We start from the raw sequence: 17,009 nt of genomic DNA, 5'->3' as shown, positions 1-17,009 counted from the left end.
GCTGGCATCATTTTCATTTAGTGCCCTGCCAGTTCCCTTCCACTGCGGCCTTCGCTTTTCCTCGTGTCCTATCTGCTTGACATCTATGGGCCTTTGCTTTAGACAACTAGTGCCCCTGTTTTTTTGATGCCTCAGGCATGTACTTACCTTGCTTATTGGTAATCTGTCCCTCATGCCACCTAGGGGCTTATTTTAGGTATACATAATGATATAAATCTATAGAGTTCTTTCACATTTCTGTATGTCTTTAGAAAGCAGTATGTGTACAGTATATGTTCCTTAGCTAAATGTAATTCATTGCTTTGCATCTTCAATTTCTGTGATATCTTAGGAAATGTGTTTCCTCAGCGATGCATTGGTCAGAAAATACTGACTTAATAGAGAACCACAACGGGAACTTAAGGTTGGCTTGCCAGTATCCAAAATCGCTTTAGCGTGGCAAGAACCGTGGTGCTTTGAAGGTAAAAGGAGCCTTAGCAATCAATCATTTAGTCTAATCTCTTTATGTTAATGTTAGGAGAGTGAGACCAAAAAGTTTAAATGACTTCCTCAAGAACACTGGACTAATGATTGACAGACTCATGATTCAATACAGTTAACCTAACGTTTACTCATTACATTGTACTATTCTATACTATGAGAGCTGAATGAATAGTCAGTACTTTTTTTTTTTTTTTCTTAATCAGGACCTTTGAGATTAGGCCATCACGGAGCTAATCATTCACAAACACCTTATACAGTACAGAAAATCTTTGACAGCAGGAACTAAAAACCTTTTTTTCTCTCATATACTAAATATATTGTATTACTCTTGGTATCTCTTAAATATATATTTTTATTGATTATAGAAGTAATAAATAGCTAGATTGTAGCTTATTGTAGAATTAATAACATAGACAACGAGAGGATTCTGATATAGTAAGTTATACCACTTACATTTTATTTTTTTTAAGGAAGGTAGTAAAAAAAAAATGCATATATTTTAGAGTCCCAGCTCTGCTGTTTAATAGCTATGTGACTGTGGGCAAAGAAATTCAGTGTATGTTGCCTCATCTTACAATAGGAATAATAACACCTACCTCAGGTGGTTGCCATAAAGGTTAAATGTCATCACCTGGATAAGCACTTAAAGTGACTGGCAAATGGCAAATACTCCATAAATGTTGGTTATGATCAGCTGGAAAATAAGAATACCCCTGCCTAAAACTAGAGTTTTTTGTTTGTTTGTTTTTGTTTATATAATAAGAGCCAGGATTTAGACTGGATGAGAAAACCTGCCTAACCAGAGAATATTTTTTAATCTCTCTATTTATTCTGTGGCCTCAGAAAGAAAGCTGTGGGAAATGTGCTTTATCTGCTGGCAATCTGTTACCATAGAAATGGCAAAATGATCTAGGACTATTCCAGTGTGAAGGAAAACACCACAGGGAATCCACGATTAAGTGTTTTATTAATGATTAATGAATATTTGTAAATAACATTGAAAATGTATTTTTCTAAATGGAATCTTAAGCTTAGCTAGGGGGAAGAAATTTTAAAAACCCCTTAACTGCTAAAATATCATGAAAATATGGAATACATGTCTATTTGTGTAGATTTGTGTTCTGTGTGAAACAAACCATGGCTATTATAAATATTTTCATGACTTATCCCAGCACTGAGAAGAAAAACAGATAATATAAAAGTGTGATTGTCAAAGAGAAAATAGTGGCCATGATCTATTGTAAAAGTAGTTTCAAGTACAATTATTCTTTCAGAAAGATTTTGTCTAAAAGATTCCAGATTTAACAATATATTACCAAAAGTTTAATGTCACAATCATGATGCCAGTGTCTATAACACTGTATACTAAGTTTCAAGGCTTTTACTATTTCAAATAAGTTCAATCACATTTCAAACAATTTCCTTTTTCTTGGATATCAAAAAAAAAATGTAATCCATTTACTGGGAATATAAATAAGGACTTACTACATGATTTTATCATGAATACTTTCATAGAAAATAAAATGCTATTTTCCAAGAAAAATAAAAAAGAAAATGCTGCTAAGCTCTCCTAAACTCAAAAACTATGTCATGATTACTTATTTTACTCCTTTATTTCCTTTTTATATTAATGCAGATGGGCCTTATGGACTTCGAGTTAATTCTGATAAAGGGCTAAAAGTAGGGGAAGTGTTTACTATCGACCTTGGAGAAGCCATCCTATTTGATTGTTCTGCTGACTCTTATCCCCCCAACACCTACTCCTGGATCCGGAGGGCTGACAACACAACGTATGTCATTAAGCACGGGCCTCGCTTGGAAGTTGCATCTGAGAAAGTAGCCGAGAAGACAGCTAACTATGTGTGCTGTGCTTACAACAATGTAACTGGAAGACAAGATGAAACTCATTTCACAGTTATCATCACTTCTGTAGGTAAGTGTGACATGAAGGAAAAGGATTCCAACAAATCACGAATGCAAGCTGGCCTTGCCCTTCCCCTATATATCAAAGAGAAAAGCATTGTGAGGTTATTCAGATATTCTAAGAAACTCTTTCCTGAGTTTACTAAGCCATGGTTTCCATGAGTGGGTGAACACAAACCTAAGACAGAATGGAGGGAATTCAGTTGTTGTCTCTGAGTGGCTGTGAAGAAAAAGGAAAATTCAATAAATTCTAAACACACATTCTTGCTTTCCTGATTTTACAAACAGGAATATAAGAGAAGCAGGCTACCATTCAGAGAGTTTATCTCTACTCTTGCATTAGGTGAGATGAATAAATCTCCATGAGTTAGAACCTTGGATTTCCTGCTACCTATTTCACTCCCCTTTCTCACTGTCCTTCATGGGCTCCCCTTCCTCTTTCACTGTTTAAATACCTGAAATCTGTGGAAGTTCTCAGCAGGGGTCCCAATGCCCTGGAAACTACAAAATTTTGTAAGTCTATGAAAATTAGCATTCTCCGAGGGAAAAAAAATTCATCTAATTTTCAGAGAGGTCATTGATCCCCAAAATGTTTGTTGTTGTTGTTGCTGTTGACTCAGCTCCAACTCACAGTGACCTATAGAACACAGTAGAACTACCTCATAGGGTTTCCAAGGAGTGGCTGGTGGATTTGAACTGCCGACTTTTTGGTTAGCAGCCAAGCTGTTAACCACTATGCCACCTAGACTCCCTCCAAAAAGGTTAAAAATCACTAAAGTTTCATCCTCCGAAGCCTTCTTTTCTCTCTACATAGTCTCCTGGGTGATTTCATTCCTTCTCATGGTTTTGTGTACAACTGGTGCCCCCCAAATCTACATCTCTAAAGCACTCAAACTGTATACCCAGCTACCCTCTGGAAGTCTCTATTTCCTTGTTCCAGAGAGAGCATACAGGTCCAACATATAAAAACTGAGCCATCTTCTTTCCCCCTAAATTACTATCCTTTCTATGTTTCCTATTTAAGTGAATGGCCCTACTATCTACCTATTTCCTCAAGCCAGAAAGCTAAATGTCATCCCAGGCTTTCCTCTTGCCCTCCTCCACATCCAATCATGCGTTCTGTCCATTTTCCTTCCTTCCTATCTCTCTGGTCCATCCTCTTTTCTCCTTTTCCTCCTGCTCCTGCTCTTGCTCCTTTTGCTCTTATCTTCCTCCTTCTCTTTCTCCCCATTCTCCTTCTTCTTCTGCTGTTTCTGCTTCTTTTTCTCCTCCTCTTTCTTCTTTTTCTTCTTTTGCTGCTGCTGTTCCTGCTTTTACTACTACTACTACCTCTACTTCTACTATTTAGTTGTTCCTAGACTATCCTCTGCATACAGACAAAGACAAACCAGATTCCATCTGGGGAAAGCCTGGGGCTGATTGGAATAGGAAGTGGTATTTAACCCAAAAAACCAAACCCACTGTCGACACTTAGGGTGCCTATAATTGGTGAGGAAACCCTGGTGGCATAGTGGTTAAGAGCTATGGCTGCTAACCAAAAAAGTTCAGCAGTTCAAATCTACCAGGTGCTCCTTGGAAACTGTATAGAGCTGTTCTACTCTGTCCTGTAAGGTCACTACGCATCAGAATTGACTTGATGGCAATGAGTTTGTTTTTTTTTATTTTCGGTATAACTGGTGAAGGAACAAGGTGCTACCCATTGATACCTTCTCCTTCTTTATAGCCCTGGTGCCTTGCGTAGGGTTTATAACATAGAGAAATTCAATACATTTTGTTGAATAAATGAAACAAGAATATAATTCTTTTTAACCTTTAGGCTAAATTTTTCAGTATGTGCCCCTTGGACCACCAGCCATTAAAATCACCTGTGGAAGTCTCTAAAATGTATAGTTTTATTAAGACATTTCAGACATATTGGATTAGGATCCCGTATGTAGGACCTGAGAATCTGAATGTTTATCAACACAAGTGTGAAAACCACTTGTTTAAGGGTTTTTTTTCCCCCTCCATAGAATTTATTTAAAAACTCTTAAAGAGCCATCAAGAATTATAAGACCATCGTACACCTATAGGTTAATGAACAGATACATAGTGGATGGGGGTTTTCCAGGGCTTCTTAAAGTCAAGGGTATTCATATTTACAAAATCACCTTAGTCAGTATATTGGGGGTTTTATACTAGAATGTATGTATATGTATATATGTATGTATACTGTCCAGAATAGTGCTGTCCAATATAACCTTCTGTGATGGTAGAAATGCTCTATATCTGCACTGTCCAATATGGAAATCTGTAGCCTAATTTGGCTGTTGAGCATTTAAAATGTGGCTATGCAACTGAGGAGCTGGATTTTTAATTTTCTCTCATTTCGATTAAATTTAATTTAAATTTAAATAACCACATGTGTCTAGTAGCTGCTATATTGGACAATACAGCTCTAGAATTTTCACCTGAATTATGCTACATTTGGGCAGTAGATAATAATAGATTTCCCTTGTAGGCTACAAAAGTATACATGTGTTTATGGTGATATAAATTATGCACTCATGCATTTATTATTGAGCACTTATTATGGGCCAAATACTGCGGTAGGCACCGAGAATGCCATGTGGAAAATAATAACTGCTGCTGAGAAGGGGCTCACAATCTAGTATGGGTGGCAGACATGTAAACAGCTAAGGTGCATTCTTTGCTTTCTATTTTGCTAAAATTTTAATAGGCATAACCAGCTTTTCAACCCAGTAGCTAACCAAAACATAATTTTTAAGTAAACCATAATTAAGCATGTAAAATATTTAAGTAGCAGCCTAGATATCATCCTATCTGCCTTCCTCTTGCTCACCGTAAGTGAAGAAATGGCCAGAATGCATAGAAGTGTACTGCAGGGCGACCTTTCCCACCACTTAAGCTTTCTCCATTAATGTTTAGTCATGGTATTTTCATAATATCTGAAGCCCCCAATATTTAATCAAGATCTTATTACCACAGTCCAAAGACAGCTACAGTCTTAATTTCAGACAACTGGCTTTTGCAAAATCTAAAAAACCTGTTTGACCTGTACAAAGACCAGGCTAGTTGTTATTACAGTAAATAAGAAGAGCAGGTGCTTATTTTTCAGAGGGATTCAGAGTTGTCAACATTAGTGACCTCTGTGGTTTCCAGAGCTATTTTACCACCCCTCAAAAGTCCACAGAACTTTTACTCAAACAGCTGCAAAATGATGAAGAAAATTAATGGCATTGATGTGTTTTGTTAAATATTTGATTCTTTTAAAGTTTTCTAAATGAATGAGCCTTGTGATACAGATGAAGTGTACTGCAACTTCCACTTACAAATAAGCCTCACTTGTAACTATCAGTTGAGCATGTACTGACCACCCACTCTGATGAGAAATCTGTGCTAAGATCTGTGGAGAATTTAAAATAATTGAGAAGAATAAGCCTTTGAGATGTTTCCAGAACTAAGCTGGTGTTTGGTGTAACTAGAGCCAAATCGTAAGAAATAGAAGAACCTCTTTGTTTTTAATGAGGCAACAAATATGGCTAACCAAAAAGTGTCAGCAATAAGATGAGGAAGGCAAAGGAAAGAGGAGTCAAAGATGACTCCCAGGTCACAAATATGGAAAGAAAATGACAAGGTCGGAAAATGATCAAACGTTTTATTGGGGGCTTGTGGTGGGAAGAGAATGACTAGAGAATGTGCCAATTAGTTCTGTTTTTTTCTGTGTGGATAAGACCAGACCAGATGGTGTCTTCCACCTCTACGGCTATGATTCATATCCAATTTGTGATGTTAACTGACTGTTCTGTACCTCAGTGGAGACAGCCTAAAGGAAACAGGGCCAATGGGCAAGATCACACAACTATGAAAAAAAAAAATTTATTTTGAGAAGGTGATAAAATAATATCTGGATTCAAAGCCCATTTTTTAACCATTATCCAAACTGCCTCCCTTAATGTAACTGAGAATATTGATGGGACTATGTCTTTCAAAAAGATATGTGTGGTATCACGCATATGCAGAACAGCATACATTTTCTCATGACTTTTAACTAATTTTATGCTGTGCACATAGAGATACTTCTGATTTATTTGTAATGTGTATAAGTTCATTTTAATTATAAATTATTAAATATCTGTACCTAAAAATAATACTTGTAATATATGTTTCAAGGAAAGTACAGCTATTAAAATGCCAAGTTGGCATTTATGTTGTAAAAAAAATAAAATGATTTCCTTGCCTTAATTAAGTTTCTTATTCCTTGAAAGCATGTGTCTCTATGTTGAAGTTTTAACTGGGCCTAAATCAATATTGCACTATATATAAAATGAAACTATTTATGGAAATGTAAACATCTAATCAGAATTCAAAAATTCACATTTAACGTAGGCATTCTAATATATAAATAGAGTCCTGTAGGACTACCTGGCCTTAATTTGAGATTTAGCCATACTAGAAATGTTTTGGGTTTTCCTGTGATCAGAGAAATCTATCAAGTTTAATATTTATTTATATCCTACATCTTTTTATAAAGAGGAGAACAGGAAAATTATTAGAGGCAGGAAAATGATTTTACTAATTTCTTCTATCTACTTAGGAATTTCTCAAGTCAAGAGCTCTGGGAGTTGTATTTCATATTGGACCACTAGAGATAAGGATTGAGATAGAACTACAGTTCTGATCTCTAGACCTTCAGGTCCTAGGTGACATCCTTGTGAGCATCTAGCACAGAATAACTGTGCCCATCAGATGGGGCCATGGCAGAGTATGAAAATAGCACGCCCGTCAATACGGAGCCTTAAGCTTCTCAGGGATGTGAATCGGCTGCCATAATCAATGAACAGATTGGCTGGGAGAGACCTCAGGACTCCACTCTAATCTAGAAACAGACGCACTGACTGGTAGCTTATGGCTGTCCTGTTTTGGGTGCAGCCTTTCAGACAGCAGGGTTGCAATGCCATGGATACCACACCTCTTACCCATATTTGCACTTAACATGTTATTTCATTTTATTTGTTTGCCTAAGGAGGGGGCAAATAGCATTTGCACTAGGGCTTTGGCAAATGAGCCAATCATGTTTAAAGAATGGGGGGAGAGTGGCATGCTATGTGCTAAAGAATTATAAACTCCCTGAAAGAAAAAGGAAGGGGGCTCTTGCAATTGTCCAGAACCACATTAGGGATCCTTATACATTCTCTGTGAAAAAACGGTCAGAATTTTCTTGCTGTCTTGTTTTGAAGTTGGAGCTCTAGAAGTCCATCTCTCCAAAACATATTTGTCTAGAGCTGAGACCACGCAACTGTGCTTCTTGATTTAATCCTTGACATATTTGGCTTTTTTTATTTTGCGATAGGAAACAAAATTCAAATGCTAGGTCTGGTTAATCATGTGTGTTCTGGGATAGAGAAACAGTGTCGAGAGTGAGAAAGCCAGACTATTATAGAGAAGAAATGGGCCTAGTACAAAAGAATATTTGCTCTGAGAAAAGGACTGTCCCTAGCCCCCATTATTAAGGGGGAGAGCATTCGACCTTGGCCATAGCGAAGACTTGGGAGACAGGAGCTGGTCACTACAAGTTATCTTCTGTAGGGCAGAGACCAGTGGAAGAGGCAGGAGGACAATAAGGAAGAATAGAAGTATAAAGAAATAAGGCAGTGGTAGTGAAGGGAAAGAGTGGGACCCTCTGTAGGACAAAATGTGAAAATTAGGTCATTTTAGGAAATATATATTGAAAGGGCCAAAAAGTTAAAAATAAAAGAGAGGGAGATGTGTCTTATCTAGTGTAAGACATCCAGTCATGGTAAAATAAATCTAGTGCCAGGCTTCAGAATTATGAAGCACCTGGAAAAGGCTGATATGTGCCAGAGTGTAACTTTACCGTAAGAATGAGAAATACTCTGAAATTATTATTATTAACATTATTTTCAAATTTAAGAGAAAAAAGAGCTGAAACTATACTAAAATGTTTTTCTGAAGCTCACTGTAAGTCATGGTAATGCACACTGCAGGAAATTGAATAGAATAAATTAGCACTGAATGGAATATATAGGAGCCTACCTGCCAATTGCAAAAATTATTTTTTGACCGTGCATTAGCAGGAAAAATAAATTAATTAATTAAACTCGTAGTCAGAATAAACTCTTTCCAGCCTCAGTTCTAGGACTTACTAGCTGTGGCAAATATTTTATTTTCTCTGAGACTATTTCTTTATCTATGTCTATAAATGGCCCTTCAAAATTTTTATAATTATAGAGGATGTGATACATCTATACCAAACATATGGGAAGCATATGTACACATACATATAATGCTCATGCATTTAATTGTGTATTATCTGGAAATATCTCTAGCTAATTTTGATTTTAATATTGGATCTAAAATGAAGAAAGAGAGAATTCACTTGCTAAAAGTAGTGCTTAAGTCATATTCTATTATGCAATGTTTCTATCAAGTTTTTCTTTCTTATTTTGCTTTTCTATCCCTGCCATTATCTTAGGAGGACATTCTATTTGCCTTTATCTTATTGACAACCACACCAGAGTATGGTTTCCCTCTGAATGCATATTTTAGGAGTGAAATTGACTAACCTTGCTGAGCTTCCAAAATCATGCAACTAGAATACTAACTGGAGCCCTAGTGGTGTGGTGGTTAAACAGCTCAGCTGATAACCAGAAGATCGGCAGTTGAAATCTACCAGCTGTTCCTTGGAAACCCTGTGGGGCACTTCTACTCTGTCCTATAGGGTCACTATGAGTCGAAATCAGCCTGATGGCAATCAGTTTGATTTTTGGAGCCCTGGTGGCACGGAAGCAAACAGCTTGGCTGCTAACCAAAAGTTTGCAGTTCGAATCCACCAGCTACTCCTTGGAAACTTACGAGGAGTTTTTATAGGGTCACTATGAGTCAGAATCAGCTCAGGGGCAACATGTTTGGATTTTTTTGGTTTATGGTACTAAAGAATCTGAAAACTAGTCATGAAAAGAACAACAAAAGGATATGGGTATGTTTAATCTGAAGAAGAAAATTCTCAGCCAAGATGTGAGATCAAATAACTGAAATGGCATCCTGTAGAGAAAGGATTTGGTTTATTTGTTGTGGCTCCAATTGGCAGGAACGAGTAGATCTGGGCTTAATGAGCAGAAGGATTTCTGGTTCTTGTATAATGGTCAGGCAGGGATGATAGAAAGAGCATTGAAGTGTAGTCAGACTTTACTACCTTCAGACATTGCTAAATTCAAATTTGAGTCCTGGAGCCTTAGTTTTCTTATATTCAATATGGATCTTGCATTGTGGAAGTGGTAAGTAGTAAAAATATTAGTTTTTATTAGATTTTAATAAGTCAAGGATGCATGTTTTAAGCTCTAGGGTTTCCACAAAGTGACAAATAAAAAAAGTATAACTAATAAGAACATAGTAAGAAAAAGAGGAATAAAATAAAATTCTGACTGATCTAAATTAAGACAAGAAAGAAGATAATAAGAAATAAAATGTGTAGGATAAACAGAAAGAATGGTAAGGTCATAGATTTAAATTGAAATATATTAATAAATATGTTAAATATAAATGGACCAAATACTTCAACTAAAAGACACATATTGTCAAACTGGATTAAAAAAAAAAAACTATTTGCTGCTTATAAGATACATACCTTACATATAAGGATACTGAAATGTTGAAAGTAAAAGGATGAACAAATAAATCATATGAATATTAGCCAAAGGAAAACTGATGTAGCTATACTAATATCAGATAAATTAGACTTTAAGACAAGAAGTATTTCTTCAGATAAAAAAATGAACATTTCATAAGTTTAAAGGGGTTTATCCAGGAGGATGATATAAAAATTCTGAATTTTTATGCATTTCAATAGCATAGCTTCAAAATGCATCTAATAAATAGCAAAAATTGACAGAGAGAATTTAAAAATCCATAATTAGAATGGGGAATGTCAAAATTTGCAGTAGTGTCTCATATAAGATAAAGCATAAACAAAGGGAACTATTTAGTAATTCACTGACCTTTAAGAAAATATTAATAATTTGTTATTTTTATATAGGACTGGAGAAGCTTGCACAAAAAGGGAAATCATTGTCACCTTTAGCAAGTATAACTGGAATATCACTATTTTTGATTATATCCATGAGTCTTCTCTTCGTATGGAAAAAATATCAACCCTACAAAGGTAGGTTAAAATTAGAAAAGAAGGTAAAACAAGATAGTTTTATGTGTGTACTAAAAAAGTAACTTACTATGTTTTTTTCTCTTTTGGTTTTAGTTATAAAACAGAAGCTAGAAGGCAGGTAATGCATATGTTTCTACAAAAAAAAATTTTTTCCTGAATGCTTTTTCCTCAATTATTATCACTGACAGAAATGCCTATTTATCTTTTCAGACCAGAAACAGAATATAAGAAAGCTCAAACATTTTCAGGTAATGGCCTGAAAGGGGGTATTATGAATGCTCATGTATGTTAGTTAATATTGTTGATATTAATTATTATATATAAAGTATCATTAATATAATAAATTAATATAAGCTAAAATTAATATAATGATTTATCACCTTTGTATAGTTTTTTTTATAGCACCCTCACTTTACAAAGTGCTATACCTTTGTGCTACGATTTTAAGTCACACAGCTCTGTAAGGTAAGCCTGGTAGACACTCTTAGCTCCATTTTAAAGCAAGAGAGCTAAAAGTCAGAGAGATTAATGCACTTGCCCACAGTCACTGAGTTCTGCTGAATCCTAGTCCATTGATCCTGGTATTATTTTGAAAATAACAAAGGGTTCTCCCACTTTTGTTAATTGCAAAATAAAAAGCTCTTTGGGGTTTTCGTAAGGCAGGTGGAAAGCTGATGGCTCAGTCCTAGGGAGAAAAGGAAAGGGGGGTTTGACGGGGCCAGTGTTCCTTCTTTGTCCCCAGCTGACTCCTGGTTGCCATCACTGTTGTTATCATACTGACTTGTTATCGTAAGTTATCAACGTTGCTTTTGCTCAGCCTTGGAGTCACACAGAGCCGGGTTTCAGTCCCATATATGCCACTTTCTCCCTATGTCACCTTAGGAAAAAAAAAAAACTTATTTTTCCTGACCCCAACTTCCTCAACTATATAATAGACATAATAACTTCCTGCTATGGGTTTTTTTTTTTTTTTTTATGGGTGTTACGAAAGTTAAATAAAATGATATAGGTGGAGTGCCTAACATGATTCCTGGGTGATTAATAAATGTGGGTCTTTTCTGTCTATCTAGTACTTTCTCACTTACAAATGATAGAATGTCAGGGCTCGAAGGATCTCAGACTATCTGGTTCCTCCTCCCTCCAGGCATTTTACAGATGATAGTTTAGGTGACACTGATAATGTGCTGTGTTAGATTGTATTGTCTTTTGTATGTATGGGCAGCTGTAATTATCTATTTATTCTTTTAGTTTTGGTGATCTCTGTTAGATCTAGCAGAGTGCATTAGGTATTATGGATGGATCTAGCAGAGTGCACTAGTTATTATGGATGGATAAAGGGCTGTGGTGACCTCCATGCAAAAGCCTTGGAGTCCATAAGATGCCAGTAGCCAAGGGTCACAAAGGACTGTACATTGTTCCCACACCAGGCTTTCATAAAAATTGTTCCAATTCTTAGCTTTAGAAGAAGTGATTTCCAATGCTGCTTAATGGCGACTTAATTGTAGGGGACTAGGGAATGTTAAATTGGTTTTGTACACGTACTACTTAAAGCAGACAAAAAAATATTTAAGTTTTATAAAGGTTTTGTAAAAAAGCAACAATTACAAGTTGAGGCTTTTGGTTGTGAGTAGTATTTATTTTCCATTTCAGGCCATGAAGATGCTCTGGATGACTTCGGAATATATGAATTTGTTGCTTTTCCAGATGCTTCTGGTGTTCCCAGGGTTGGTTTTCCTAGTGACTGATCAGACAAAAAGTAGAGTTCTGCTTCACCAGAGGTGTAAGCGGTGTTCATTACGCACTTAGGTGGTGTGATCAAATGGGTGCATTATCCCTCAGCTGTGTGGACTCACTCTACAATGAATGACGTTGCCAGATATGGGGGTAGAAGCATCTTCACAAGGCTAACGCAAATAAAGATGTTATGTTAATTCATAGTCTTTACCCGGTAAACTCAGTAAATAACTATTGAAGGTCAAGGGAAGTGGATAAATCGTGGATTAGAAAGCCCAAGTTAACATAATTACTGCATCACTTCAGTGACTGCAGCTAGCCGCTTCACTGAACTCAGTTTCCCCATCACTTCCCCCTCACATCTCTTGAGCACATTGCAAAGCCAACTGAAGGTGCCTCATGCTCTTCAAAAGAAAGGTAGCAAAGAAACCCAACGTATGCAGGTATGCATCTTTATTATTATCCTAAAGATACGTGAGGTGAGGATAAAAAGAAGCTTTTACACAGTCGATGCCACTTTTCCAGTCTACAAAGAAAGGGTTTTCTAAAGCAGTTTTGTTTTTAATAGACATGCAGAGTTGCTCTTAGCTAATAAGTTCATTAATGTTTTTATAAATTTTCATAGGATCAATTTTTCCTCTGCTTCTTTAGCCCCTGTGATCACTCACTTAAGGAAGGAACTGTAAGAGGATTGCTTGCTTCTGTACATTTTCATTTCCATTTTTTAAAAGAACTGTTTGCCATTAGAGAATGGTTACCTCACTTGCTCAGAGCATTCTATCAACATCCAGCAAGTTTCCTGGCCGCAGACTCGCTTTCACAAATACCATGTCAGCAGCGGTGAGAGATGGATTGGATTTCATTAGTAGTTTAGTAGTGAGTAAGGAAGTAGTGAGTAAGGAAATACTGGTGGCGTAGTGGTTAAGCGCTATGGCTCCTAACCAAAAGGTTTGCAGTTCAAATCCACCAGGCGCTCCTTGGAAACTCTATGGGGCATTTCTACTCTGTCCTATAGGGTCACTGAGTCGGAATCAACTCGATGGCAAAGGGTAGTAGTGAATAAAGGAGCCCTGGAGGCGCAGTGGCTAAAGCACTTGGCTGCTAACCAAAAGGTCTGCAGTTGGAACCCACTAGCCACTCCAGCCAGGGTAGAAAGATGTGGCAGTCTGCTTTTGTAAAGATTACAGCCTCGGGAACCCTGTGGGGCAGTTCTTCTCTGTCCTGTAGGGTCGCTGTGAGTCAGAAACCACTCAACAGCAACAGGTAAGCAGCACCAGGAAACCCTGGCAGCATAGTAGTTAAGAGCTCCACTGCTGACCAAAAGGTCGGCAGTTTAAATCCACCAGGCGCTCCTTGGAAACCCTATGAGGCAGCTCTACTCTGTCCTATGGGGTCGCTATGAGTCAAAATTGACTTGACGGCAACGGGTTTGGTTTTGGTTAAGCAGCCCTAGTGCCCGCATCATCACAGAGGAAGGGCAGAACTACATTACAAACGTTTTGCAATGCCCTAGGCAATCTCAGGCTGGATCGGCTCACTCTTCAGGTCCACCACCAGAAAGACAAAAATAAGTACTTGGTGGATTAATTATTTCCAACAGCTCTGCTTGTGGCAGAGATCACCCCTCCAAGGTGTAACGTCAAATGGGAGAGCAGAAAACTGCAGTGCCAACAAGAATTATAAGTGAATTACTGAAATAAGGAGTTTATTTAAAATAATGCACATTTTTTACTCCTAAGATTTCAACAGAAAGGAATGAGATTTACACAAGGAACTTTAAATTTAGCCTTGTGATTAACCCCAACCCATTGCCGTCTAGTTAATTCCAACTCATAACGACCCTATAGGACAGAGTAGAACTGCCCCATAGGGATTCCAAGACTGTAATGTTTATGAAGGAAACCCTAGTGGCGTAGCGGTTAAGTGCTACAGCCTCCAACCAAAAGGTCAGCAGTTTGAAACCACCAGGTGCTCCTTGGAAACCCTATGGGGCAGTTCTACTCTGTCCCATAGGGTCACTATGAGTCGGGATGCACTCGATGGCAATGTGTTTAATGTCTGTGAAAGACGATTGCCACATCTTTCTCCCATGGAGCAGCTGGTAGGTTCTAACCACCAACCTTTTGGTTAGCAGCCCAGCGCTTAGCCACTGCACCACCAGGGCTTCTTGTGATTAGCCAGGACTCAGGTTTTAAAATTTTATTGGAAGGATATCAATTGAGAAACTAAAAACTCTACAATCCTCAAGAACTTGAAGCAGAGATACAGATGCTTTAATTACATATCGGAAGCCCCCCCCCCCTTTTTTCTTTCATAGCTGAATAACTTGAGTTGAAACCATGCCGATCTGCAGAGCTGACAACCCCTGAGGAATTTGTTGAGGTTCTTAGTTGGCTGTGCCAGGTGCTTTGGAGAAGAAGTGAGAAATCAAACCAACAAGTAAAAGAGGAGGATGAGCAATAGGACACGGGGAGGAGGATCTATGTCAGAAGACGCCAGAATGGCAGTTATATGTTAAGATTAGCCTTGAGAAAAGAAGGAAAATCATAATAAAACCAAGGTCTCAGAATTCAGGTTAAGAAGGAAATAAATTTAATTACTGAGTTTTAAAAAATCAAAATAATTGCTTAGCTTGTTGTGGTATGAGTACAGAGAGAATACTCTTCTCTTTCTCTACCTGTTGTACATTTCTACTGTCCTAAATTTCTTTGGGGAGTTGAACAGAAAGGCAATTGCCTGAAACAAGAAAGTTTACTACTTGTCAACAGCTCTAATATTAGGTTAGCTGACACGTACCAAGGACAGAGTCTTCTAGGTGGAGGTGTATAAATATGAAGGACTGAAAGTCCTTCCATTGCCCAATCCATTGCTATCAAGTTGATTCAGAGAAAGTGGCCATAAGTGTATAAAAATAGGAAGAGTTTCGGACTGGGGAGAGAAATCAGACTTTGGCTAAATAATTGGCAAGCAGTGTTTATAGGAAGAAGGAAAAACAAGAAATGGAAGTTAATAAAACATGAATGCCAATTTCAATAAAATGCCTGTTGTTTTTTACCAGACAGGAATATACTGCTATACTTCCCACATTCACCCAAGCCTTTAGTTCTTAGAACCCACTGCTACATCCAAACCAAAACGTCTCCCTTCGTGTGTTCTATATTTCTTGGTACTGTCTTTATTCACTTGCAGTGTGATGAGGGCTTTTAGCTGTATGTTATTCTTTCTTTCCAGCCACCCTTGTACACGTAATTGGCAAATAGTGTCAAAAGGGTAATGGAGATGTAATATAAAAGATAACAGTATATGCTCTCGGATTCTAAGCTGTCCTGGTAACTCCTCTTTTGCTATTTTTTTCTTTCTACTATATTTCCTTTACGATACTGCTAACTCTCTTCTTAAGTGAAGAAAAAAGTGATAACTTTGCCAAGCCCCTTCCTCTTCTGACCTCATAGCTATGATGCTACACAAACTACCTTAGGATAAGTGCAGGAAACTGTAGCAGGAGAAAAATGAACACTCAGGGAAGATAAACAGTTCTAATTCTCTACTCATCACTATTTCTAGCTGTTTTCAACTATGCAGCATAGACTATGCAGGGGCAGGTTAACTAGGAGTAAGATATGCACGGGCTTGTGTTTATTTACTAATCTATAGGTGAAATTGGTCGCTACAGATTACTGAGTAAGCACAAGTAGCCCGTGCATATCTTACTTATTGGGTAATCCATCCCTGCATAGTAGAAAAACTATTTGTTAGTCTTTCTCTAATTTTATTTTTAAATGTGTCACATTTCTAGATGCCGAGTAGCTCTGTTCCAGCCTCCGATGGTATATTAGGGCAAGATTTGCACAGTACAATTTATGAAGTTATTCAGCACATCCCTGCCCAACAGCAAGACCATGCAGAGTAAGTATGAATCTGCATTTGGTAGTGCAACTACAGAGAAGCTCAGTATTTAGCCTACGCTTTCTCCTGGAATTTAAAAGGCTCAGGAGAAAAATATTAATACAAAATGATAGCTTCTGCGCATTTGAGCACACTTTTCTATCTGAAAATCATTTTGCAAAATAAAACACAAATTATCTGGGGCTGGCACTTGGGCCAGTGGACTGGACGCAGAACTCTGAAATTAACTGCTGGGTTGAGAATATGCCCCCCTTCTCAGGAATCTTCAGCCCAGTTCTCAAGCCATCTTGGTTATCTTGATGAGTTTTCAGTGGTTGTGATGGTTTCAAAGAGCCCCTGTGCTCAAATGGTTAAGCATTCAACTACTAACTGATAGACTGGCAGTTCAAACCCACCCAGAGGTGCCTCAGGAAAAAGGCCTGGCTATCTGCTTCCAAAGGGTCAGAGCCCTGAGAACCCCATGGAGCACAGATCTACTCTGCAACATATGGAGTTGCCCTGAATCAGAATCAACTCAATGGCAACTGATTTGGTTGTTTTGTTTTTATGGTGGTTTTAAGTCCCTGGGTGATACAAATGGTTAAGCATCCAGTTACTAACCAAAAGACTGAGAGTTTGAATCTCCCAGAGGGGCCTTGGAAAAAAGGCCTGGCCCATCTACTTCTGAATTATCACAGCCATTGAAAACCCTATGGAGCACAGTTCTACTCTGAAACACATGGAGTCACCATATTTAGGAATCAACTAGATGAAAACTGGTTTGGTTTTTTGTGTGTGTTAG

General features: G+C 37.7%; 1 protein-coding gene across 2 annotated transcripts in view; it reads left to right on the top strand.

Moving 5' to 3' along the window:
- HEPACAM2 (HEPACAM family member 2) overlaps window positions 1–16,232 on the top strand; it is a 43,541-nt gene extending 27,309 nt beyond the window's left edge. For both annotated transcript variants that reach the window (XM_049893957.1, XM_049893956.1), the window contains 6 exons: window positions 2,120–2,416; window positions 10,463–10,588; window positions 10,682–10,706; window positions 10,799–10,836; window positions 12,239–12,312; window positions 16,119–16,232. In XM_049893957.1, coding sequence (XP_049749914.1) covers window positions 2,120–2,416; window positions 10,463–10,588; window positions 10,682–10,706; window positions 10,799–10,836; window positions 12,239–12,312; window positions 16,119–16,232 — 674 coding nt within the window. The remainder of the gene's footprint in view (window positions 1–2,119; window positions 2,417–10,462; window positions 10,589–10,681; window positions 10,707–10,798; window positions 10,837–12,238; window positions 12,313–16,118) is intronic.
- The last annotated feature ends 777 nt before the right edge of the window (window positions 16,233–17,009 follow it).

This window comes from Elephas maximus, chromosome 8 (genome assembly GCF_024166365.1).
Source record: "Elephas maximus indicus isolate mEleMax1 chromosome 8, mEleMax1 primary haplotype, whole genome shotgun sequence".
NCBI classification, from domain to species: domain Eukaryota; kingdom Metazoa; phylum Chordata; class Mammalia; order Proboscidea; family Elephantidae; genus Elephas; species Elephas maximus.
This window is presented reverse-complemented; position numbering and strand designations above follow the sequence as displayed.